Source organism: Astyanax mexicanus, chromosome 9 (assembly GCF_023375975.1).
Source record: "Astyanax mexicanus isolate ESR-SI-001 chromosome 9, AstMex3_surface, whole genome shotgun sequence".
Lineage (NCBI taxonomy): Eukaryota > Metazoa > Chordata > Actinopteri > Characiformes > Acestrorhamphidae > Astyanax > Astyanax mexicanus.
The window spans coordinates 5,909,109-5,936,877 of NC_064416.1; the positions used below are offsets into that span (position 1 = coordinate 5,909,109).

General features: G+C 40.2%; 1 protein-coding gene and 1 long non-coding RNA gene across 5 annotated transcripts in view; both read right to left on the reverse strand.

Annotated features, from left to right (window-relative positions):
• LOC125804538 (uncharacterized) overlaps window positions 1-27,769 on the reverse strand; it is a 51,958-nt gene that overhangs the window by 7,739 nt on the left and 16,450 nt on the right. The window lies entirely within an intron of this gene.
• The window catches only part of fam168a (family with sequence similarity 168 member A), a 53,930-nt gene that overhangs the window by 1,687 nt on the left and 24,474 nt on the right, over window positions 1-27,769 (reverse strand). Inside the window, exons 2-8 of one of the 4 annotated variants that reach the window (XM_022665972.2) lie at window positions 20,295-20,355; window positions 18,948-19,039; window positions 16,273-16,353; window positions 8,573-8,698; window positions 6,631-6,773; window positions 2,114-2,288; window positions 225-355 (exon numbers count right to left, since the gene is read on the reverse strand). In XM_022665972.2, the coding sequence (XP_022521693.1) occupies window positions 243-355; window positions 2,114-2,288; window positions 6,631-6,773; window positions 8,573-8,698; window positions 16,273-16,353; window positions 18,948-19,017 (708 nt within the window). In that variant the 5' untranslated portion in view covers window positions 19,018-19,039; window positions 20,295-20,355 and the 3' untranslated portion in view covers window positions 225-242. Of the gene's footprint in view, window positions 1-224; window positions 356-2,113; window positions 2,289-6,630; window positions 6,774-8,572; window positions 8,699-16,272; window positions 16,354-18,947; window positions 19,040-20,294; window positions 20,418-27,769 lie in introns of all 4 variants that reach the window. The other 3 variants (XM_022665971.2, XM_022665973.2, XM_022665975.2) reach the window with 3 other exon arrangements.

Here is a 27,769-nt window from a genome sequence, read left to right on the forward strand (position 1 = left end):
AATACTACCTAGTGGAGCTTTAAGTAGAAATGTTGTAGTGCACTATAAGAGGACTCTGTGGGCGTGGCTTAAGCTTTTTTTTCTTAATGAAATTTTTTTTCCCTTTACATTACTTTTACTTTTATACTGTAAGTAGTAAAAAAAAATAAAAAATACAAATAAATAAATAAAAATTCCACACTAAATTATAACACATAATATTAAGTAACATCATGAGAACCTACATGATTGGTAGGCGGGCTCTACCAGTGAGGTGGCACGTAGCTGTACCCAGGCGTTCCTTGGGGACGATACGTTGGCACGGTAACGGGGTGTGGTCCAATGGGAGTGTGTTGAGGCGTGGTCAACAGTGTGCCTGATAAGGAGATCAAAGGTTAGGCCTGTCACAGTAATTACAGTAATTATTGGCTTATTGTACTTTTTTTACTTAATAATAACTAAAACTTTGACCATTCTATTTAATAAGTGAGACAAGCACATTCATGAGAATAATTTCAGTATTCCAATTGGATTTTTGTATTCAAATTGTAATAACTAGATAGTAATATCATTATCATATACTATTAATATAAATATTAATATAATGTTAATATCAAATATATAATCTTAAACTTCTATCTTTTTAATGCTTTTTAAGGGTTTTTTTTAATGGTCAGTTAGAAAGGATAGTCAGGAGGATAAAACAATTATATAATATTTTATACAGTAGCAGGCAAAATTTTGGACACACCTTGTTATTCAATGCTTAACTTTTTTTTTTTCCTACATTGTGAATAAATTAGTAACACATAAGGATTCATGTATTAAATTTAAAAGTGTATATGTTCTCTTATCTGAGGAGCTGATAAATTACAGTTTCTGAGGCTGGTAACTCTGATGAACTTATCCTGTACAACAGAGGAAACTCTTGCTCTTGCTTTTCTGGGGCGGTCCTGATGAGTGCCAGTTTCATCATAACGTTTTTGAAGGTCTTAAAATGTTTCATATTGACTGACCTTCATTTCTTTACTAAGTTAAGTAGTTCTTCTCATAATCTGGATTAGAACATTACTCAAATATTCACTATTCACTGTACACCTGTAACTCTACCTCTTCACTACTTTACTTTAACTGATGCTCTCAAACACTTTATTAAGAGACAAGAAATTCAAGTAATTAACTCTTGATGAGTTCAGCACAGCTGTTAACTGAAAGCCTGAATTCCAGGTGACTCTACCTCATAAAGCTGACTGAAAAAATCCAGCAGAGATGTGCAAAAATGTCTAATCTAAACAAGAGGTGCTACTTTGAAGAATCTAAAATATACAAAAAATAGTTTAATATGTTTTTCATCACAGTTTGGATGAATTTAGTATTAATCTACAATACAGAACATTTCAAAATCAATTAATTAACCTTTATTTCCACTCTGTAAATATATTAAGGGAAACCTTCATTTTCAAATTTAGCCGAGCTTACGTAAAATTGAAGGGATTGAAAATTAAGTTAAAAAAGCAAACAATGTAAAAATGTAAGATTAAATTAAGAAAAAATAAAATAATTCAAAATAAAAGAATGTGCAAACAGGCTAAAATGTATAGCAATAAAACAAGGATATAAATATGTAGAATACTAAAATATAAACACAGTTAAAGAAATAAAGGACTAAAATAACCACAATTCTAAAAAAGCAAATTATGTAACTAAAATAAACAATAATAATAATAATAAGTAAAAGAATTGATAAACAATAAAAGTAAGAAATAAATTAAATAAAAAGGTAAAAGGCCAGAAGTAAAAGCAGGAACAAAACAAATAAAAGGATCAAATGAATAAAATAAATAAAATAAAAGGGATAAAAGGGAAAACATAATATTAGATAAATAAAAAGACAATAATTTAAATAAATAACAAGGTAAAAGAAAAACTTAACTAGACTGAATCTAGAGGTTTTAGGGCACTGGTGGACACCTTCCTTTAAATTCCATTACATTACAGTACAATTACAAGTCCAATAATGTAGATTAACTACATCAGCGTAGTTAATATACATGAATTAAAAACATCTGAATTTAAGGTGTCCAAACTTTTGATTGGTACTGTATATTATGTTAGAGTATTTAGAGGGTCTGACCTGCAGACATGGCCATCGTGGTTCCTGCCACCATGCCCATGGCCACTCCGTTGGGGCGGGGGGCGGCGACGGGGGCGGGGTAGATGGCGGAGGGGATGCTGTTGGGCTGCACCACCGTGGTGTGGTGGATGACGTGCGGCTGGGCAGCGTACACCGGCTGTGTGTAATAAGCTCCCTGAGGAAACGAGGGAGGAGGAGGAGAGAGGGATGGGAGGAGTGGAGGAGTAATTAATGAAAGAATGTAATCGGAGGATCAGATCACCTGCTGTATTACACACTGCTGCAGGGTACAGTTATACAGGATACAGTATGAGTTATTAATGATTCATCCTGATTCAATTCTGACTGATTAATCATCAACTACAGTCTTATATATAAAGACCTGACGTCTTATAGCAGCTCTTATAGAGCATACATTTATTTTGTATTTTATTATTTCAGTGAAATTAATTCATCGTCTGTCAGGTCTTTTGTCTGTCTGCTTCTCATGTCTGTGTTATTCTCAGGTCTGTGTTTCATTCCCAGTGTTTTTCCACTCACCTGTGTTCATTTGTAGCTCCGCCCCTTCGTCCCAGGTGTTTCCTGTTCCCTGTGTGTGTGCACCTCTATTTAAGGTCCGTGTTCCATTTCCGCGGTGTCGATCCTTGTACGTTTATCGTCTGTCAGTGCTCTATGTGTTCCCCAGTTTCCTCAGTCCTGTTTTCAGTTTATTCCCTGTGTATTTTGTATTTGTGTTCGTTAATAAATCCCTTTTTGTTTGCATTTGCGTCCGCCTCCGCGTCCTCCCTGCACCCGCACCTGACAGAAGGATCGACCTAAATAATGGAAGCAGCAAACAAGTGGACCGGCTCCAGGTTGGCGATCCGCCATGCAGCATGCGGGACCCCGGCGTTGGAATCCCCGAGACCTAAAGGACGCCACAGGCCTCGGGGTAGACGTTCTAAGGGGTCCCGCCAGCATAAAGAGGATCCCTTTACGGGGGAGGATTTTCTTGGGGGGGCGCTAAGGGCTGGTGCGTTGAGCCTCGGGTCTCATCCCGTGTTTGGCAATAGACATGAGTACCCGAGGCAAGTGGCGCGCAGCCCGTGGGACTACCTGGGATGTGCGCCCAGTAGCTCCGAGGAGGAGGAGGAGCTCTACCCCGCACCAGCCCGTACTCCATTGCCGTTTCCCCCAGGGGCTGTACTCTACCCGCGCTCAGTGACTTTCGCGGCCGAGATGCCGCGCTCCGAGAAGCAAGCGGATGGGACGCCACGCTCTGTGACTCCCGTGGCTCATCCGCGCTCCGAGAATCCCGCGGCCGAGACGCCGCACTCCGAGAATCCCGCGGCCGAGACGCCGCTCTCCGAGTATCTCACGGCCGAGATGCCGCGCTCCGAGAATCCCGCGGCCGAGACGCCACGCTCCGTGAAGCCAGCGGATGGGACGCCACGCTCTGTGACTCCCGTGGCTCATCCGCGCTCCGAGAATCCCGCGACCGAAACGCCACGCTCCGTGAAGCCAGCGGATGGGACGCCACGCTCTGTGACTCCCGTGGCTCATCCGCGCTCCGAGAATCCCGCGGCCGAGACGCCGCGCTCCGAGAATCCCGCGGCCGAGACGCCGCGCTCAGAGTATTTCGCGGCTGAGGCTCCGCGCTCCGAGACCCCCGCGACTCATCCGCGCTCCGAGAAGCTCACGGCTGAGGCTCCGCGCTCCGAGACCCCCGCGGCTCATCCGCTGCCCGAGACTTCAGCGGTGGTCGCGCCGCCCCCCGAGAAAGCGCCGGCGGCAGCGCCGCTCTCTGAAGCTCCGGCTAAGCTAGCTAGCCTGCTAGCTCCACCGCGCTCTCAAGCCCCACCTGCTTCCAGCTCTCAAGCCCCACCTGCTTCCAGCTCTCCAGCCCGGCCGGATTCCAGGTCTGCGACTCCTGCTCCAGAAGCAAGCTCCGGTCCGGTTTCTACCGCCTCGCCCACTGCTGAATCTGCGGTTCCAGGCCGGATCTTGGCGGCAGCCGCACTCTCAGCTCCCGCTGAATCGGCGTCTTCGCCAGCTGTATCAGCGCTGCCCGCGGCTCCGGCCGCCTCTGACCCTGTTCCCGCGGCTCCGGCCGCCTCTGACTCTGTGCCCGCGGCTCCGGCCGCCTCTGACTCTGTGCCCGCGGCACCCGCCGCGCCTGCCCAAGCTGCACCCGCCCACGTGGTGCCCACTACTTCGGCTCCAGTGCCAGCGGTGCCCGCCGCTCCTGTGTCTGCAGTGCCTGCCACCCACGTGGTACCCACTGCTTCAGCTCCAGTGCCAGCGGTGCCCGCCGCTCCTGTGTCTGCAGTGCCTGCCACCCACGTGGTACCCACTGCTTCAGCTCCAGTGCCAGCGGTGCCCGCCGCTCCTGTTCCTGTACCTGCTCCAAGAACAATGTTTGGCCCTAGGCCCCGTGTCCCTAGGCCAGCAAGGCCTCCTGACTTTGCCCCCAGTACTGTGCCCAGGCTGTCCCCACAGACTTTTGCTGGTCCTGGGCACCCTCCTATGTTTTTGGTCCCCCTGTCTCTCCCTGTCCTGGTCCCCGTATCTGTGTTCGTTCATGTTCCTGTCCCCTTAGGTTTTTCTGTTCCTGTCCCCGTCACTGTGCTAGTTTCTGTCCCTGTAAGTGTATTTGTCCCGGTTCTCTCGTCCACAGTCCAGTCTCTGTCCCAGTCTAACGTCCAACCCCCTGTCCAGTCTTTCGTCCAGTCTCCGTCCCCTGTCCAGTCTTTGTTCATGTCCCCTGCCCTGTCTGCATCCCTGCCCGATGTACAGCCCTCTGTCCAGTCTCAGTTCTCGTCCCCGGTCCGGTCGCTGCTTTTCCCACCTCCCCAGTCTCCATTCCAGTCCCAGTCTGTATCCCCTGTCCAGCCCAATGTCCAGTCTCCGTTTATGCCCACTGTCCAGTCCCCTGTTCAGTCTCGTTTCCCATCCCCTGTCCTGCCCAATATCCAGTCTCCATTTGTGTCTAGTGTCCAGTCTAACGTCCAATGTCCGTTCACGTCCTTAGTCCAGTCCCCTGTTCGATCTCCAGTCCAGTCCCCTTTGTTGTCTAGGGTCCAGTCTGTGTTTCAGTTTCCTGTCCCGTCCTTTGGCCAGTCTCCTCTCGTCTGTGCTCAGTCTTAGTCTTGTTTGGTATCCTGTTGTGTTTTCCACCCCCTCTTGCCCGGCTCCTGGGGATCTGTTTTTACGCGCCCCGGGAGTTGCGCGTTAAAGGGGGGGTTCTGTCAGGTCTTTTGTCTGTCTGCTTCTCATGTCTGTGTTATTCTCAGGTCTGTGTTTCATTCCCAGTGTTTTTCCACTCACCTGTGTTCATTTGTAGCTCCGCCCCTTCGTCCCAGGTGTTCCCTGTTCCCTGTGTGTGTGCACCTCTATTTAAGGTCCGTGTTCCATTTCCCCGGTGTCGATCCTTGTACGTTTATCGTCTGTCAGTGCTCTATGTGTTCCCCAGTTTCCTCAGTCCTGTTTTCAGTTTATTCCCTGTGTATTTTGTATTTGTGTTCGTTAATAAATCCCTTTTTGTTTGCATTTGCGTCCGCCTCCGCGTCCTCCCTGCACCCGCACCTGACATCGTCACCTTTTATAAATTAAACATACTGTCTCTTTAAGACTTATGTATGCAAATGTGCTGTTTTGATTGGCTATCCCGTTCTAATTAAATCAGTATACAACATTACCTGATGTATGCATTAAAATTGGTTATAACTGATTTTAACTATGTTCTTATACATTAGAATTAAACAATGGTATTTCATTAAGACTAATATGCAAATTAGCTCTCTTCTGACTGGCTACCCTATACACAGACATGCCAAAAATCATGGGACAGCACAATTTAAATTGGTCATGAAGTGGTGCCTTAGAGGAGGGCTTTAAAATACCCGCACATGTATACTTTGTGAGGTGTTATCTTGTGAGTGTACAGTGGTCAGTGTGCTCTTGGTAATGTGACTTGTGAATATAATTATGGGAATTTGAGTAAGGCCTGACAGTGGGTGCTTATGGATGGACAACAGAAGAGATAAGCTCCCCCGCCCACCTATCCCACAGTTCAGTGCAGCACTCTTAAGCTTTCACTGGATGGGGCAAAAGTCATGGGACATAATGCTAGTTTCTGTCCCGGGATCTATAAATTAAGCAGTTAAATAGATCATTGAAGGTTGAAGGTATTTTGGATCATTCTTCTTTATAAATCGTCTCCAGTTCAGTCAGGTTTGATTCAGGTTTCTGATCATGAACAGCTGCTTTAAATCACACCACAGATTATATTTCAATAATATTCAGGTCTGGGGACGGAGATGATCTGAGATGATCATTCCAGAACGTTGTACTTGTTTCTCTGCATGAATGATTTAGTGCTTTAGTAGATTTAGAGCAGTGTTTAGTGTTTAGTGTTTGGGGTCGTTGTCTTGTTGCAGTATTCAGCCCAGACGCTTTAACTTCAACTTTCTCACTGATTCTTAAACATTGTTCTGAAGAATCTGCTGCTATTGACTGGAGGTGTGCTGTTTCCTCACCTGAGCGTAGAGGTTCTGTTGAGGGTAGGCACTTCGGATGGGGTACATGGCCGTGGGGTAAGGGTTTGGAGAGGGGGAGTATGGCGGGGGGGCTCCATTAGTCTGTGCTGGGGGCACTTTGTAGGGGGTACCTGCAGTGTATCCTACAAAGAGAGAGAGAGAGAGAGAGAGAGAGAGAGAGAAAGTTAACATTAAGATTAAGTCTTATAGCTATATAGTGTCCATCCAAACAAACCTTTACAAATACCAGAACATAATCAGTGTGTGTGTGTGTGTGTGTGTTGTTCCTGGAGGTTAGAAAAGGTTGAATGTCGCCCTCTTGTGGCAGTGAACGGCTCACATCAAACTATACAGACTGTACAGCTCTGGAATAAGAAAAATTAAGAGACCACTTCAGTTTCTAAATCAGTTTCTCTGATTTTGCTATTCATAGGTAAGTTCATATTTTTATAAATTTTAAGAGTTCAGAAATCAATATTTGGTGGAATAACCCTGGTATTTAATCACAGTTTTCATATCATCTTGGCATCATGTTCTCCTCCACCAGTCTTACACACTGCTTTTGGATAACTTTATGCTGCTTTACTCCTGGTGTAAAAAATCAAGCAGTTCAGTTTGGTGGTTTGATGGTTTGTGATCATCCATCTTCCTCTTGATTATATTCCAGAGGTTTTTAATTTGGTAAAATAAAAAAAACCTCATCATTATTAAGTGGTGTCTTATTTTTTACAGAGCTGTATATTCCAAAAGTGCTTATTTTTGCCTTTTTTAACCAAATATCCGGTGCATCTCTAATTCCAGAACTTACTAGCTACACAATATAGTCACATTAAGAAATATTCATGTGCAAAAGATGATGCACTGTTTTTTATATTCTATGTTTATGTAAATGTGGCATATATCTGCACATTTTATACACACTGTATACATATTCATTTAATTGTTTATTTAAAAAAGACTGAGAAACAAATAAAACATACTATATACAGTGATAAACATTAAAATGTGCCTAAAACCTTTGCTTAAGTGACATAAAATTACACAAATGCAACACCTTATTAAATACCAGAGCTCCAGAGAAACAATAAAAATTAAAGAACATGGGATGAGATTAAATCTTAACTCTTTTGGGACAAAGAATTTACATGAGGTGAAACTGGTTAGAAATAGTTTTTGCTGGTTAAAATATGATAATAATGCTTAGTATTGAGTCTGTTTATGTATAAGGTTCTGCTCTTTAACATTCAGCCAATCAGCTGGCTGGTAATGCTAAAAGAGGAGAGAGGAGGAGGGTTAACATGGTGCTGGTGGGAAAGCCCCTATGGTAATTCACCATGTTAGTCAACTGTGGAACTTCAAAAGTGGCAGGGGAAATCTGGTAAACTGTGCAAAGAGAAGGATATCTGCCATCAGGCAAAACAAATAGATAATGAAACTGATAACATTATGGCTATAGAAGAAAGTTCAAATTAAAACAAAACTAATACTAATAATTATATATGTAATATATTATATGTATTAATATATTAACCTCCTAAGACCTGAACTTATGCATGGCATGCATTTTTTATTTATGTTTGCTATTTGGGCTAATGAGCACCTGATAAGTGTAAAAACAAAGAATTATCATTTTAAATGTAGATTCTAATGATGAAAAAAATGATGTCCACATATGAGGACTTTAGTTTTATATTTCGATAGAACACAATAAAGTTGCGAATAGTGATGATGTGCAAAACATTTTTCTGTGCCTGAACATAGCAGCATTTTTTTTCTTAAGTGAAAAACTAAAGTAGGGGTCTGGAGTCCTGCATGTAGGTATTTAGATGCACATGTAAACATATGGAACATATATTTTTGTATGTGCGTTTGTGTGTGTTTGCGTGTGTGTGTGTGTGTGTGTGTGTGTTGGTACAGTATAATGGTGTAGTAGTATATTTACTGAATGCAGTAGACGAGGCCTGGAATTGCCTGCTCTCTGAGCCCGCGTCCATGGCCAGGTCAAAGGAGCCTTCAGCGGGCCCCGGGGCCGACACCGTCTGGGGCCAGCCCTGCTTCACCAGCACCACTGTCCCAACACACACAAACACAAGCAGGATTACACACACATACACACACGCACGCAGACGCACACAGCAGAGTTGTGTAGCTGTGTTAGCTAATGCGCTAACGGACTAATGAAATCTAGTACAGAGTCTGTTCATGGATAAAGTTCTCCACTTTAACATACAACCAATCAACTTGCTGTTAACACCGATATGGTGTTTTACTATGTCAGTCAACTGTGGAACTTCAAAAGTGGCAAGGGAAAGCAGGGAAACTGTACAAAGACAAGGAACTGCACTTTTTTTTAACATGCTAGCAGGCTTTTCTTAAGGCTACACAGCTGATTAGTCCCTTCACTGGACTGATTTCCTTTCACTGCACTGTTCATATGGAAAAGCTCTTACTTTCACTATTAAACATTTCTGAGTTCTAGTGTTGTTTTTTTTCATTTAATTTCAACAAATATTTACGTGATCGCTGATCATCATCATTCAAGATTTTTTTTCCCCCACTACATTCCTTCTTGAAAGATGATGTTTCCCCACTTTTTAATAATACATTAAACTAATAAAAGTTCTTAATAAAAGTTCCTAATTTTAATAGTTTTAGCAAGTAGTTTCTTTAGATGTTTTCTCTGCATTATTGATGCATGCCAATAATTTGACGCACAATCACAGGAAGAGTCTTACCGCATGGTTGTTTAACAAACGAGAAGCTACTCCCTTCAGTTTCTGAATCAGTTTCTCTGATTTTGCAATTTATAGGTTTATGTTCGAGTAAAAAATGAACATTATTGTTTTATTCTATAAACTACAGACAACATTTTTCCCAAACTCCAAATAGAAATATCGTCATTTAGAGCATTTATTTGTAGAAATGGCTAAAATAACAAAAATAAGATGCAGAGCTTTCAGACCCAAACAAGTTCACAAATCAATATTTGGTGGAATAACCCTGTTTTTTAATCACAGTTTTTTTCATGCATCTTGGCATCATGTTCTCCTCCAACAGTCTTACACACTGCTTTTGGATAACTTTATGCTGCTTTACTCCTGGTGCAAAAATTCAAGCAGTTCAGTTTGGTTTGATGGCTTGTGATCATCCATCTTCCTCTTGATTATATTCCAGAGGTTTTCAATTTGGATAAAATCAAAGAAATTCAATTTATAAGTGCTTTCTCATCAACATTCCTTCAGTCTGCACAGAGCCTGCAGGGGGCGCTCAGCCACCACCCCACAGCTGCCCGTCTACCGCACACTGCCAAACACTCAGAGGAACAAAGAGAGCGGCTGAAGCCTGAACAATGCCGAGGCCTTCAGCTCAGAACACAAACAGCAGCGTTCCCTCACATCCAGAGCCCGGCGCAGCCGCCCGGCCAATCACAACCCGACAGCTAACCGGGCTGAGCCAGCACAATACCAGCACGCCTGCACTGTATTTACACACCCAGCTCACACTGGAACACAGACAACAGAGCAATGCTGCCTGTAATCTCATACTGAAGTCACTGTATACACAAAATATAAATTTACAACAATAAAAAAACACCATAATCAAGAAACTAAGAGATTATAGATTCCCATTTAAAGGGAAACTGGGGGGTTCTACATGTTTTGTGTTTTTCTGTGTCACAATTTGTGCTGTTTTTCACTTTCCCCCCACTTACGCTTTATTTCAGACAATGAGATACAGTAAATAAATTAAGGCTCTTTAAGAGCTTTAAGTGTTTAAACCCAGGGTCATAAATAGGCGGCACAAGAATGAAACATCTGGCCCGTGAGGTTGTTTAAACTATAATAAACGATAATAAAATCATATAAACAAATAAAATGCTTCTCTGGTGAGCTTTTGTTTACATTTCTTCCCTGTCTCTCTATTCTTAGGCTCACTATCTTCTTATAAGGGCATTTTTTTTTCCGGACGTGTCCCAATTCACTAGCCGGGGCAGCGGTAGTGTATTGAAAAGCGACCCTGGCGACACAGGTTCGATCCCGCGTGAGGAGTGGTGTGTTAATTTATTTATTTGTTTTTTCCTTTCTTCTTGGGTTTACCTGCTTTGAGATCAACTGTTCTGCCATTGGGTTCAACAACCCTCTGGGGTGGAGAGCTACACACCTTCTCATTCAATGTTTTTCTTTATTTAATTTACTTTCTACACTGTAGGTTCATATTAAAGCTATGTGTAATGTTATAAATGTTGTTTGTCCTCCACATTAATCCCCTGATCTAAACCTGATGAACTGAGATGGTGATTTGAGGTGATTTAATTGGGATGAGCTGAAGCTTCACAGCGTGAAGGAAAAGCAGCAACTATTGTTCAGCACCTCCAGGAACTCCTTCCTTCCTTCAAGACGCTGAGAAAACTATTCCAGGTGACTCTCCCTCAAGAAGACACTGAGATTAAAATTAAACCAAGAGTCTGCAGATCTGTCCTCAAAGATAAATGTGATACTTAGAATAATAAGGTAAAAAGGTAAGGACATTTTCCTCCCAGTGCTGGGGTCTTGGGTTCAAGTCCCTATCTGTGTGGAATTTTCATTTAGTTTTTAGGTGGGTTTCTTCTCCCGTTGAAAAAACATGGAGATCAGTAAATACTCTGGATACTCTAAATTGTTCTGGTGTGATTGGTGTGGTTGTAAGTGTGGATAACTGTATACACAGATATGGATAGGAACTCTGTGCTGGGTTAGCTTCTCAGCGCCTGATGCAGTCCTCCAGGTGGACGGTTGTTTCCGGTTGAGAGTAAGCTGTGCGTCTCCTTCTTCACCAACAACAAAAAACCTCATATTTGAGAGACGACTTGTAGCTTTATGACGGGAAATGGATGCGTTAGCAGCTGGTCTAAAGTACAGCTGGTCTGAAGTTCATGCTCAGGTCGAAGAGGTGAAAAAAAAAAAAGGTCAGGCGGTTTGCTTTTGCTGTTTTTTTTTGCAGCTATAGCTGCACAGCTGCACCAAGAGATGCAGTGTGGGTACGAGAGAGAAGCACGTAGCGCTAATGCGTAAAAGCAAAAAGGCGCATGAATTCTGATTTGAATTGAACGTTTACATGTCGCAGGTCAGTGGATCGGATATGTATCCGATTTAGGACCACATATGACTCAAATCTGATTTGGAAAAATCTGATCTGAGCCACATTAAGCAAAAAAAATTGTTTTGAGTCACATTAGCCTGGTAATGTGAACATAGCCTAAATGTAACAAAAGCACAGCTTTAAAGCACAGTTAAGATTTACTGTTTATAACACAGTGAATGATGATCATGTGATCGGGTAAAGCCTGTGGAGTCTTTGTCTCGGACTGTAAGCAGCCCTGAGTTCAACTGTGTGAGATGCCAGCCTGGGTCTCTGCAGGAGCCCCACACACACACACACACACACACACAGAACAGGTCACGCATGCACAGACGAGGCACGCTGCCCATATGTGTAGGCCCAAACTCTCTGCCTCTCCACCCCTTCACACCCATCTGTTACCAGGGAGAAAACAGCATCTTCTCACAGTCCAACCAAACACCCAGACACCATTTACATTTTAGAACAACAGTTATTTACAACTATTCTACTCATTTCTATCTATATAATTGTGTGAGAATGTGATCTCGTCTATATGCAACCCAGCTAACAAATATACTTGTTTTTTTAATTGAGCTAATCTGCTGATAAGGTGCAGTTTAATCTGATACATTAGTCAGATGAACAATCGCAGTCTCTGCTGCTCCATGCTGTTTACACACTAAGAGTGCAGTATGTGCAGCGTTCACTGCTCACATCTGTGCTGCACATCCCATTGAAAACACTGTGTTTAAAAGCATAGCTGCACATTTTCAGTGTTCAGTGTTGAAGCAGCTTCACACTGGAACACAATCTTCTCACAATATTTACTTTCCTGCTCCCGCACCAGACAGCTCTGACCAATCAGAGGAGACGATGTGCTCACATGGTTTATTGATACGCATTTTGATGCGTTTAGGTTTTTATGCCTGTGTGAAACCAAACCAAACAAAGGGAGAAACGATGTAATTAAACAAACTCATCAACTGATCCTGATCATAGAAACTAGAAACTACTACAGTTGTGAAAACGCTCTTTTATACTCAGCTAATTAAAATCTAATTCAGAAATCCTTACAAACAAGCTGAATAAAGTGAATAATGGTTCCCTCTATTCAATTTATCATGCATTATTTATTCCAGCGTTCAACGTTGGCTTTATCTCCCCACAGACATAAAAGTATTATTATTAATATAAATATAAATGCATTTTACATTTCTTATATTAATTTTTTTATTTACATTTAAATATCAACTACCAAAAACTTGCGTCTAAAGAAGAAAAAGTGCGATTAATCTTAGTTAATCACAGAATTTTGTTGTGATTAATCGGATTCAATTTCTCAAGTGATTGACACCCCTAGTAAAAAGACAAGGGAAAATAAATGAAAGAAAAAAGGAAAAAAGCAAAGAAAGAACAAAAAGAAAGAAAGAAAAGAAAACTAAATGAAATAAATAAATAAAAGAAGAAAGAAAAAGATTAAGAGTTTGAAGAAAAGTGGTAAAAAAAGAAGAGAAAATTAATGGATGACTAAATGCAAAGAAAATAAAAAAGAAAAGAAGAAAGAAAGAAAGAAAGATAAATAAATTAATTAATTAATGGAAGAAAGACCAAACAAAAAAAATTGAGAGAAAGACAAGAGAGAGAAAGCAATAAATAAAAATCGAAATAAAAAAAAGAAAGATAAGTAGAGTAAAGAGAGTAAAGGAAACAATAAAAAAATAAAAAGACGAAGAGAAGTAAAGAATACAGTACGGGAAAAAGCTAAAACAGGAATAAGAAAGAGTGAAAAAGAAAAAGTGAGAAAATGTCAAAGTTAACTCCCCCAAAAAATACATTTAATACATTAAATAAGTTAAATGGAAATGTTTTAGTGATAAAGAGAGAGAGAGAGAGGGAGGGAGGGAGGGATGAACTGAAGAAAGGGATGAGTGTAGAGAGCTGTTAGATCTTTATCTTGTTGATGATCAGTTTTGCTGTAGAGCTCGGCTGATGATGGGCAGGTTACGGTTGCTGAGCAACGTAATGATTATTTTCCTATTATCTGCATAACGATGTGTTTTTAATAACTCAGTGCTTCACTCAGCGTAGTGAGCGCTTTCACACGCGTGTGCATTTACACTGGATTTAAATTAAACTCTGCCAATCAGCTTCAGCTCCTGAGTGGCGGGTGCACAGTTCCCGCGTCCGAGAAATGTTATCAACCCCGCTAGCCGACCCTAGACTGCATCGATAACATTTATTTCAGCTAAACTTAACGCTACTTAACTCTTACCTCAGACTTGGTGATTCAATGCTTGGGCAATTTCACCACATCGAAGCACCAGAGTTCTATATCGCTCTATATCATAAAATTTGATGCGAACAGCGCCCGCTTTGACCGGTGTTCTGTCCAGTTGTGCTGCCTTGTCAAATCGTGCTTCCCTAGTGTTTATTTAAGGTTTCGGTAAAACGTGGAATCCAGCCGGAGATCCGATTTAAACCTACAGCTACTTACACAAGATAGTAGGGGTGTGACGAGTTCTCGTGAGATTAAAATGTGACGATATTTCTCGTCAAGCTTTAACATGTCTCGCGGGAAAAAAGAAATAGTTTAGTTTGGACTTTTTAAGCGGGATCTGGCAACACAGCAGGAGTGCAACTACGTACTGTTTGTGGTGTATGCAAACGTAGTATCTGCGCCCCCGGGGGGGGGAGGGGGTGGAGGAGATACGTTCTGTCATTACTAGCCCACCGCGCTCCGCAAAGCCAGCAAGCTGATTGGATGTTTCTCCTGAGAGAAAATGTATTTGGGGCTTTTATTTGGTGCCCCCATTAGTGCAGCGCCCCTATGCGTCACATAGGCTGCATACCCACTTTTTAAGTTGTATGTCTGGCTGCATTTTGGCGCCAGTGGAAACAATAAATGGTAACAGAGTGACCAACAAGATTACATTACATTACATTACATTACATTTGGCAGACGCTTTTGTCCAAAGCGACTTACAATATTGAAGTACATAAGTAAAATAAGTTAAAGGTAAAACATCTTTGGATAGGGATTAAAGGAGGTCAAAGGGGAATAATAGGATAGAGGAGTGAAGGAGAGGAAGAAGGAGATGAGGTTAGAAGTAGTTAGTGTGTTAGAGGGGTTAGGAGAGTAAGTGCTCTTTGAAGAGCTCTGTCTTCAGGAGTTTATTAAAGATAGTGAGAGATTCTCCTGATCTGGTAGTAGAAGGTAGTTAGTTAGAGGTGTTAGGAGAGTAAGTGCTCTTTGAAGAGCTCTGTCTTCAGGAGTTTATTAAAGATAGTGAGAGATTCTCCTGATCTGGTAGTAGAAGGTAGTTAGTTAGAGGTGTTAGGAGAGTAAGTGCTCTTTGAAGAGCTCTGTCTTCAGGAGTTTATTAAAGATAGTGAGAGATTCTCCTGATCTGGTAGTAGAAGGTAGTTTGTTAGAGGTGTTAGGAGAGTAAGTGCTCTTTAAAGAGCTCTGTCTTCAGGAGTTTATTAAAGATAGTGAGAGATTCTCCTGATCTGGTAGTAGAAGGTAGTTAGTTAGAGGTGTTAGGAGAGTAAGTGCTCTTTGAAGAGCTCTGTCTTCAGGAGTTTATTAAAGATAGTGATACAAACCATATGTAAATACTATAAATAAATCCTACACGTGACTGTTTCATAGGCAGCTGTACTAATCCCTTAGCTCTGTACTGTATTTAAAAACATGTTCTGTCTCTGTTTCACTTCAAGCATAGTCTTAATATGACTGGTTATAGTTAAATTACAAGAGATTTAGGAGAAAAAAACACAAACCATAGTCTTAATATGACTGGTTATAGTTAAATTACAAGAGATTTAGGAGAAAAAAACACAAACCATAGTCTTAATATGACTGGTTATAGTTAAATTACAAGAGATTTAGGAGAAAAAAACACAAACCATAGTCTTAATATGACTGGTTGTGGTTTGCACTTATTGTTTGCACTATATAAGATCTAGAAAAGTTTTATTTGTATTTTTTATTCTTATTTATATTTCTTATAGAATCAATGTGTGAGAGAAACCAGTCTGTTAAGTTTGTTAGCCATTTTTTTTATTTTTGACGTTTTCTTTAAAATTTTATTTTTACATCTCGTCTTGTCTCGTTCTCGTGAACCCAGTATTGTGTCTCGTCTTGTCTCGTGATATTAGTGTCTCGTCACACCCCTACAAGATAGCTAACATAATTACTAGCTCTGCAAACAGAAGCTGTTAGCTCTGCCTGTGGGTGGTCCTGAGCTCATTGGTTAACATCGACATTTAACATCTTTCTGATTGGCTCGTTTTTCTTTTACTAGCTACTGCAGACAATAGAGGTTGAGGAAGAGTTATACAACTTATACAACAACTCAGAGAGACCTACTGTATTTCAAAAACAACAAGAAAAAGTGGATTTTAGTGGAAAAACACCTTGAACGCAAGCTATTTTGACTTCAGCAGTATGTGGACGAGCATTGTCCTGCTGAAATAGCGCACTAAAGTGTGGGTTTAAGGGTAAAGGGATAGTAGGTTAGTGTGTGTGTGTGTACTCACCTGGAGGATACCCTGGGCTGCCCGTCTGGTACAGGCTGGGTGTGTAGGCGGGGGCAGCGGTGGGATAACCTCCTGGGTAACCTGAGGACACACAGAAAGAGGAATCAGAACCTTCAGAGTGAACTGAAGAGCAACGTGCAATTATACACTTGAAAAATACAGGTGACTAATACACCTGACTCACATCACACTTCTACACTGCTTACATGACGAGAGTGCACAAAGAGAAATAATAACTATGAAAAAATAAGAGTATGAATCATATATAAACTGGCCTGTGGCTGGGGTTGAATTATGTGTTTTAAATGCTGATTTATATAAATCACATGCATTTAAGTATTATTTTATTATCCACATCAAACAAAAAAGTAACAAAATAAATTTTTTCTTCATGTTTTTACAAAAAAAAAAATAGAAACACAATGTATGAATACCCCAGGTTTTAAAATATACACCTCTATCAATTAATTACAATGATTATTATAATAATAGATCCTTTTCAGACATTTTGGTTTTCCATGTAGGAATTCTCATCGTCTTTTTACAGGATACAAAACCGTTTTTATGCTGGGTTTATCAGGGTCAGACAAGTCAGACACAATGCTAAAAGCAGGTCTAACTAATGCTGTTGTTGCAGGTATGAAGTGATGAAGAGAAAAGAGAGAGAGAGAGAGAGAGAGAGAGAGAGAGAGAGAGAGAGAAGAGTTGGTGATTGAAGAGGATGAGCACAGATGGTGTTCATTATCAGTACTGTCTCTCTTAATAAGACACTGAGTACAAAGATGAAGTACCTCTCTCTCTCTCTCTCTCTCTCTTTTTTTCTCTGTTATATTGACAAAAAGAGAGTTGTCAGACCACACACACACACACACACACCTCTCCTCTCTCTCTTTTCCTCTCCATCCCTTTCTCTCTTTCCATTCCTCTCTTTCTCTCTCCGTCTCTCCATTCCTCTCCATCTCCATCTCTCTCTTCCTTTTCATCTATCTCTCTACCTCTCTCTCCATCTCCACCCCCTCCACCCCTCCTCCCTACCTCTCTCTCCTTTTCCATCCCTCTATTTCTCCATTCCTCTCTATGTCCATCTCTATCTTCCATGTCATCCCTTTCTCTCTCTCCATTCCTCTCCATCTCCATCTCTCTCTTCCTTTTCATCTATCTCTCTACCTCTCTCTCTCCATCTCCACCCCTCCATTCCTTGTCATCTCTTCCTCTCCATTCCTCTGTCTCCCTACCTCTCTCTCCTTTTCCATCCCTCTATTTCTCCATTCCTCTCTATGTCCACCTCTATCTTCCATGTCATCCCTTTCTCTCTCTTCTTTCTCTCTCAATCCCTGTCTTTCCATTCCTCTTTCTCTATCTCGCTTCCTTTTCACCTCTCTCTCTGTCTCTCTACCTCTCTCTCTCTCTCCATCTATCTCTTCCTTTTCATCCATCTCTGTCTCTCTACCTCTCTCTCTCTCCATCTCCACCCCTCTCTTCCTTGCCATCCCTCTCTCTCCATCTGTCTTCCTTTTCATCCCTCTCTGTCTCTCTCTCTCCATCTCCACCCCTCTCTTCTTTGTCATCCCTTTCTCACCATCTCTCTCCCTCTCCATTTCTCTCTCTTCCTTTTCATCCCTCTGTCTGTCTCTCTACCTCTCTCTCTCCATCTCCATCCCTCACTTCCTTGTCATCCCTCTCTCTCCATCTCTCTCCCTCTCCATTTCTCTCTCCCTTTTCATTCCTCTCTGTCTCTCTACCTCTCTCTCTCCATCTCCATCCCTCACTTCCTTGTCATCTCTCTCTCTCCATCTCTCTCCCTCTCCATTTCTCTCTCCCTTTTCATTCCTCTCTGTCTCTCTACCTCTCTCTCTCCATCTCCATCCCTCTCTTCTTTGTCATCCCTCCCTCTCCCTTCCTCTCTTCCTTTACAACCATCTCTCGGTCTCTCTACCTCTCTCTCTCCATCTCCACCCCTCTCTTCCTTGTCATCCCTCTCTCTCCATCTCTCTCCCTCTCCAACCCTCTGCATCTCCCTCTCTCCATCTCTTTTACTGCCTTTTTCTCTCTATCCCTCTTTCTCTCCATATCTCCCTCTCTGCAACCCTCTCCTTATCTCTCCATCTCTCTACCTTTTCTTCCCAATCTCCATCCCTTTCTTACTCTCCATTCCTCCCTCTCTCTCTCTCTTTTTCTCTCTCTACCTTTCGCTCTCTCTCCATCCCTTTCCTCTTCTCTATTCCTCCCTCTCTCTATTTTTCTCTCTTTACCTTTCCTTCCCTCTTTCTCCATCCTTGTCTCTTCCTCTCTACATTACCTCCCTCTCTCTCTTCCCTCATCACTTCTAATGTGATGCTGGTCAGCACAGGCATCTGTTGGCTGTTGTACTGGAGCTGATGAGCTGTGCTTTCCTCTGAATGTGTAAATGGTTGCTACGGTCTTGCTAAAGTTATCGCTAGGAGGATGTTATGGTACTGGGTGGTTGCTATGGTGTCTCGGTTGGATGCTTGGGTGTTACCAAGTGGTTGCTTTGGTGTCTTAACATAGATAACTGGTTGCTTCATATAAAAGTGCATTTGTATGATGACATTCATTCATTTATACCAAAAAGCCTTTATTACACAAAAAACATGTATCCATTACTAGTTATTAGTACGCAGGTAATATACAGGTTCTGTTAGGGTCTCTCTCACCTGCGTAGGCCATGTTCTTGGGGTTTCCATATTGAGTCCCAGGCTGAACGGGACTGTAGATCGGATTCATGGTGGAAGACAGTCTGCTCTTACTAGAGAGAGAAAAAGAAAGAAAGAAAGAAAGAAATTAGTAATTTCTTGCTTTACATTAGTCAGTAAGGTTGTGAAAAAACGTTAAAAAGTAAACAAAAATATGTTAAATGTGAATCAACATTGATTTTACAGCTCAGATTAGGGTAAGACTTAATCCTTTAATATAATATATTTGTCACAGTTTGAAGAAGTAGTAACTTTACAAAAAAAAAAAAAACTTTACAATAGAGGCTTAAACCACTTTTGGGAAGTGGTTTAAAATCTGATTACAATCCAATCTGTGCATATCTGTTATAGTCTGAATGCTTGGGCTCTGATTGGTCCAGCAGACTAAGGCTCAGCCACTATGATCAGGATATCGCTGGTTTGAATCCTGTTTATGCAGCTTGCCATCAGCTGCCGGAGACCTGAGAGAGCACAATTGGCCTTGCTCTCTCTCGGTGGGTACAGTAGATGGCGCTCTTTCCCCTCATTACTCCTAGGGTGATGTGGATCAGCACAAGCCTGCGTCTGTGAGCTGATGTATCAGAACCGAGTAACTGCGCTTTTCTTCGAGCGTTAGCGCTATGATGCTACTCGGCAGTGCTACAGCATCAGCAGCAGTACTAAAAGAGGTGGAGTCTGACTACACATGTATCCGAGGCGCGCGCTATCATATTATTATTATTATTATTATTATTATTATTATAGTTTTACTGAGGAATTAAAAACTCACTGCCCAGATAAATAGCTTTTAATTGTATTTTGTGTAAAGAAAGAGAGAGAAAGCAAGAAAGAGAGACTACTGTAAATCAACATGAGTAAAATACAAGAAAAAAAAAGAAGAATTGTTCCATTTTCAGGTAAAAAAACTCTCTCACACACACACACACACACACACACACTAAGAGAGTAAATTATATGGCTAATAATAAAAATGCCAATATATTCTCTGTATTACAGATGCAGTGTGTGTGCAATAACGTCACAGGAAGCCCAGTGTGTGGCGTGTGTTAGCTTGTGAGCAATATAGTGTGACAAGGGCGTCTCCCACACACACACACAGTTGGCTATTAGTTATCAGATATATCAGCAAACAGTAGGAGAACACTGTGGAAAAAATCAGGAACATTATAAACACATTTACTGACAAGAACATATATTTGGGTCAGCTAAACCTTGTGCGCACACACACACACACACACACACACACACACACACACACACACACACACACACACACTCTCTGCAGGTGAATGTAAGCACTAGACTGACCTCTTTAAGTGGCTGCTGTCTGTCTGGTAGAGAAAACTGTATTTGTCAGTGGGGGGTCCGCCTGCCATTCTCAAGGAAGGAAAGGGAAATGAAGGAGGGAGGAGGAGGAATGGATATGCAAATCTGAAAAATGAAAGAAAATCAAAGAAACAAAAAAAAAAGAAAAAAAACAAAATAAAACAAAAAGGAGAGCAAGGTCATGATTAAGAGCAGCACCATCGAGCACAGCAAAATAAAACACACATAAAGCCAGACAGAGCAAAGCAGAGCAGCAGCAGCAGAAACTGTGGGCTTAACGAGAGAGAGAGAGAGAGAGAGAGAGAGAGAGAGAGAGAGAGAGAGAGAGAGAGAGAGAGAGAGAGAGAGAGAGAGAGAGAGAGAGAGAGAGAGAGATGCCTGCAAATGTATTCTTTCATGGCAACTGGATTGAACAGCAGTGATAAAAAAAACTCACTGTATATCCATGTTATAGCCAATTTGCATTAATTTTGATTCTTTAATTTGTGACATTTAATGTTGCGTTTTAAATTATACAGTATTGTGCAAATGTTTTAGGGACCTGTGGGAATTTCAGTAAAGAAAAAGCTTCTTATCTGTGCATTAAGTGTTTTTTTTTTTTAGCTCAGTAAAACACTAACTTAGCATTACAATAAATAGAAACAGCAATTTCACAAAAAGCAGTTTTTTAGCTTTTACAGCCCTTTTTTTTACTTAAAAACAACATCTCCTAATCTCTCCTCCTAATCTGAGTTTAATATAGTTTAATTTCTAGTTCTCTCATCATATTAATCAACACCTGGTTTGGTAAATTTTTGGTAAATGTGGTAAATCAGGTGAGCTGCTGACGGAACTGAACATACAGTATACACATGCTGACTGAGGGAAATCATTCAGGAGAAATCTGGAATCTTTACGCTTTGTTCTTCAGCTTCAGGCTTACAGGATATAACATATTTATAGTTAAAATGAGAATTCCTTGTTACGTTTTACTGTATTTATGTTTATTTGCATCTGTTTAAATCATTTGTGGTGCTTTCTTTTTAGGTTAAAACACTCATATTGTTGAGAAAAAAAAGTGTAATTTGCTTAGTGTCTAAAACTTTTGCACAGTACTTTAGATTTTGTGATATTGAATTATGTTTTGGTAATGTTTAATTATATATATTTTTTATGGTGGTGGTGCACCTGTGGGTATATGACGTTGGCTAGTTTGGTGGAGGTGGCTGGAAATGAGAGCTTGGTGAAACACACTTTTTCACTTTTTAACCATGACATTACTCACCAATTTCATTAAATGCAGTTATATAGCATTACTGTATAGTCTTAATCACATTGCTTCCTAGAAGATGTTCCCCACTGCCTTTCCCATATGCCCTTCCATAATTTGACCTTTGTGAAACAGGATGGCTCTTTCCAAAAGGTAATTTAACAAATAAGAAGCAGTAATTATCAATAACTTACTGTATCAATTACCTATAAACCCATCATACACCTCTCATATCACATCATATCAAACAGCAGGTCTACTCTAACTCTAACAGTTCTACTCTACTCTAACCAGTACAGTTACCCATCATTAACAATCAACAAGTAATTCAGCTAAGAAAAACACTTAGCATTGAGGCTAACATACTCTAGGCCTGCTAAATCTGCCATTCTGAACCAACACTGAGACGACAGCTACAGGGGTTGGACAATGAAACTGTGAAGGTTCAAATAGCAGGGTAAGAGCACAGTTCTGCTCAAAATATTGCAATTCACCAGTGTTGGGCACGTTACTTTAAAAAAGTAATTAGTTATAGTTACTTGTTACTTCTCCAAAAAAGTAACTGAGTTACTAACGGAGTTACTCCACTATAAAAGTAATTAGTTACCAGTAAAAGTAACTATCGCGTTACTTTTATTATTCACCCATCAAAAAAAAAAGGAAATGAATTATGTATTTACTATTATTAGAAAAATACCAAACGATAAAAAACCCAAAATGTTGACAAAAATATAATCTAACGAATTACAAAAAATAAAAACGAAATTCTTCACAGAACCAAAGAAAATTACTAAAACATATAATACTGAAGAAAACGGAAAAAACGGAAAAACGCGTCTGGGGATGGAGTTAAACAAACCAAGCCACACTCAAAGGGAATATGTATATATAAACAAAACAAAATAATGGACAAAAACAACAATCTAGTGACCGTTAAAATGGTATTAATATAACAGCTTCACCAAAAGAGAATAGAGCTTAGATCGGCCCAAAAAATCCGACCCGACCCAGCCGGAGCCCGTGCACGTTCTGCCCGAGCCGGAACCATGAACTGTCATTATCAGCCCGAGCCAACCCAAACCATAAACTGTCTGTTTTCGGGCTGATTGAATGAGTGAAATATAATCAGAATTATGTTAGTTAACACTGAAACATAGCATAAAACTATTATTTAATTAAAATGATTTTTAAGAACAGCTACACACAGTGCTGCAAGTCAAACGCGGAGGCGTTCACGTGCGCCCAGAGCTACGTGATTACATTTTTCATTTTATTATAGTTTGATTCAGTAAGTTTTAATTTGTTTTTAGGGTGGGCTTGCTAGTTTTTATTAGTTTTCACACATCTCATCAGAGAGATCAATCTAATAAACGTGAGAGAGAAAGAGAGAGAGAGAGATATTTGCTTGTTCTGGAATAAGCTACTCACAGGTAAATGTTCTCACACACTGTATCTCCTGTTTCTCTTTCATCTGCCTGGCACTCATATTGTAATCCCATTCATAATCCTGCAGTTTTTCAGTGTTTTCTGTCGTATTTTGCGGCTACACCGCCCGCTGTACAACTCCGCTGTACAACAGCTCTTATAAATAAATTAAACACGAAAATTCAGTAATTTAAAGTGTTTTAGTTAGTTTTATAAACACAAAATACCGTTCGAGATAGTTATGTTTTTTCCTTTTAATTACCGTTTTTATTAGTTTCAGTTAACACAAATGTTTTTTCACTTTCAGTTTTCGCTATTTCGTTCGCTTTAGTGAACAATAATAATTGGTTATTTAGCAACATTGTGATTATCACACCAGAGCTTTATATAAAATAAAAATAGGAGCCCGATTTTGGGACGGTCTTTGGGTCAGGTCGGGTTCGGGCAGAGAATCTAAGCTCTAAAAGAGAAAGCAGCAGCACCACAAAAACCGGAGCAGCTAAAAAGAGCTTAACTTCCTTAAATCGGAACTTGGGCTGTCCACGGCAATCACTGAATTGATTAGAGCACGCAAATCGTCACAATTGTGACTCACTTCACCACGCCAAACCACGTAAACCTACAGGCACAGCGGCCAGAAGCTCAAGTTCACCGGAAAGAGGAGGGGTTAACCAGGGCAAAGCGAATTAAAAAAAAAAAAGTTCATAGAGCTGCTAAAGTAACGTGCAGTAACGGGGTGTCGGAAATGGTAACGGCGTTATAATTACAGTCAGAGTAATTAGTTAGATTACTCGTTACTGAAAAAAGTAACGGCGTTAGTAACGCCGTTAGTTTTAACGCCGTTACTCCCAACACTGCAATTCACACAACATTATGAGTAACATACCAGAGTTTAAAAGAGGACAAATTGTTGGTGCACGTCTTGCTGGCGCATCTGTGACCAAGACAGCAAGTCTTTGTGATGTATCAAGAGCCACGGTATCCAGGGTAATGTCAGCATACCACCAAGAAGGACCAACCACATCCAACAGGATTAACTGTGGATGCTGTAAGAGGAAGCTGTCTGAAAGGGATGTTCGGGTGCTAACCCGGATTGTATCCAAAAAACATAAAACCACGGCTGATCAAATCACGGCAGAATTCAATGTGCACCTCAACTCTCCTGTTTCCACCAGAACTGTCCGTCACCACAATAAATTATTGTGCTCTAAAACCAGGTGTTTCAGTTTCATTGTCCAACCCCTGTATATTCAAATAGTTAGCATCTTCAGTCTAGCAGTTTATAGTGGCTAATTTACCACTACAGTCAAAAGTCCTAAGACAAGGTTGTATTAATAAAAAGGTATATACTAAACAAATATAATCCTAGAAAAAAATACATCTAGGCATTTAAGCTAAGCACAAAGGGCAGAACTTATTATTATTATTATTAATAATTATTTTGTATCAACCAAAATTAAGAAATACATTGTGATGTAAATTTTTGACCATATAGTATATCCCTGAGTAATGTTTTAGGTATTAATGTAGGTGTTCTACTCTGATATATACTAGGAAAAAATACAATCTCTTTTTTGGGTTGAATGGGACTTTTTAGAAGCTTATAGTGCCAGTATACAGGATGGGTGAACGGCATGGATACACACACGTGTGTGTACATACAAGTGTGTGTGCATGTGTTTGTGTGCATGTGTTGGAGTGTGTGTGCTTCTGTTCTGTACAATCATTAATCAGACTGACAGAATGACCTTGTCCCACTAATGCAGAATGAAAGTGTTCTTCATATAACACTCTACCATTCCCTCTCTCTCTTACTTTGTGTCTCTCTCACGCTTTCATGAAGACCATGGTCCAGCTCATCTACAGTGTGAAAACACTTTCTAGCTGGTTCAAACCTTCAGACCAATTAAGATCACCCATAAACAATAGAAGAAGAAAAAGAACAGGTGTTGTGCTGAAATCTGACTCTCCCTGGCATGCAGGCACATCATGAGTATAGCAGTTTACACTGGTGGTTCTGTATCTACTGTAACTGTAGATTAAACACAGGAATCTGAAGGGAATCTGTTCAAATTATGGAGTTTCTGATTCTGGCAGGGAGGCAGAATTTGATATAACACCTGGAGAGGTAACCTCGCAAAACTGACAGCATCCTAACAACCAATCAGTGTAAACTAAAAACTAGTGTAGCTATTTATTTCATTTGTTTCGCCACTTTGTCACAACTCACGACAAATTACATAGCCTATATGTATTTTTGCCTTTCTTCTTAAAATAAACATTGTAACCACAAATTTACCTCAGCAATGCTATTCTAAATATATATATATTTTTTTTTCTAGCAGCACAATTCTAATCATGAATTTACCTTAGGAGTGCTATTCTAATGATACATTTACCTTAGGAGTGCTATTCTAAATCATACATTTACTTCAGCAGTGCTATTCTAATCATGGAGAGGCAACCTCGCAAAACTGACAACATCCTACCAACCAATCAGTGTAAACTAAAAACTAGCGTAGCTGTTAATTGTGGCTAATCTGCCACTACAGTCAGGTAACTGTGCTCTTCAGGCAAGGTTGTATTAATAAAAAAAGACATCCATGTTTTAATATATTTCATTATTTATTTATAAACCTTTGATTAAATCACGGTCATAATACCTTAATATTTGCATCTCAAATTAAGACCTATTTGACATTAACCTATGTTAGGAAAATAACCACTGGCATGTGTGAGTGTCTTCTATAATATATAGTTGTGTAATATTCAGGTGAATAAAGGTGCATCAAATTATACAGTATAAACTGGTACAAATTATACAGTATAAACTGGTATAAATTATACAGTATAAACTGCAAGCTGAGCACAAAGGGCAGAACTTGTTAACATTATTATTATTATTATTATTATTATTATTATTAGGAATTATATCGTATTAACCGGGCTATCATTACCTATTAAACAATAGAAGAAGAAAAAGAACTGGTGTTGTGCCGAAAATCCGACTCCCTTAGCATATTGCGCTGGTGATTCTGTATCTACTGTAACTGTAGATTAAAACTGCCAATTAAACAGCGGATCTGAAGGGAATTCTTTACAATTAAGGGGATTTGGATTCTGGCAGGGAGGCAGAATTTGCCACAACACCGGACAACATTCTACCAACCAATCAGTGTAAACTATAGGAAAACTCCGCCCACAGGCTGTAGTAAATTTCTTTAGTGCTCAGTCACTAAGCAAAACCAAACAGCAGTGTGAAACCAAAACTTACTGGACTAAATATACAGAATACAGTTCTGAACCTTCATCTTTCAGGTGTAAAATGCTCTCAATTAGATTTTACGGTACACTTTAAAATAAGACTACCTATATAAAGGGTTTATAAATGGTTTACAATTAGTTTATTAATGGTTAATAATTAGGTTGTAAATGCCTTAAAAATCATTAATAATCAGTTATAACACATACGTAGAAAAGGAAACAACATAGATGGCTGTGGGTTCACTATTTGGCATTACAACCTAATTAATAACCATTAATACACTAATTGTAAACCATTTATAAACCCTTTATAAAGGTAGTCTTATTTTAAAGTGGTACCGATTTTTCTCCAAACTTCTCCTCACCTTAAACTTCATAAGCACTGCAACAACAACACTGGCCTACAGTATGAGACACACACACAAACACACACACACACACACACACACACAAATGAAGTGTAAACACTATCATAATGCAGAGTGGTACAGTATTTGTTTTTCTAATCTTGCAAAAGTAAATTTTTACCCTTGTAGAAACACAATAACCACACACACACACACACACACACACACACACACACACACACACACACACACACACACACGGTCTCAGAAACCTAAATAACCTTGTACCTCAGCACTGAGTGTGTCTACCTGTAATTAACTCTAAACAACATTACAATAAACACAATATGCACCAAACGTGGGCTTTTTCATTTATTTTGCCACTTTGTCACAACTCACGACACATTAAATATGCATAAATATGTATTTTCGCCTTTCTTCTTAAAATAAACATTGTAACCACAAATTTACCTCAGCAATGCTATTCTAATTATATATTTTTTTTCTAGCAGCACAATTATAATCATGAATTTACCTCAGCAGTGCTTTTCTAATTATACATTTACCTCAGCAGTGCTGTTCGAATCATGAATTTACATCAGCTATGCTATTCCAATCAAACATTTACCTCAGTAGGGCAAGTCTAATCATACATTTATCTCAGCAGTGCTTTTCTAATACATTTACCTCAGCCGTTCTATTCTATTCAGGAATTTGCCTCAGCAGAGGCATTCCAATTGGGAATTTACCTCAGCAGTGCTATTCTAATCATGACTTTATCTTAGCAATACTATTCTAATCAAACATTTACCTCAGTAGTGCATTTCTGAAATCATAAATTTACCTCAGTGCAGTGCTATTCGCCTTTTATGTAATGCTGAACCATATTCCATTTAAATGTACAAATGTAGACTAAAAAATGAACTTACAGCAGTGCTCTGAAACACAGTTTAACATATGTACAACTCTATATAACATTAAAGTAAACCCAAATATACACCCCGTTCCACACAGAGACTCTACACAAGTAGATATATTAATACAGTGTGTGCTCCATGCTCTCCTGAGGGCTGCCCTGAGGGTCTACATGCACTGTGTTTTATATCTGAGCACACCTGAGGCAGGTAAATCAGCACTGGCTCAGGTGTGTCTGCGCTGAAACACTGTAAAAC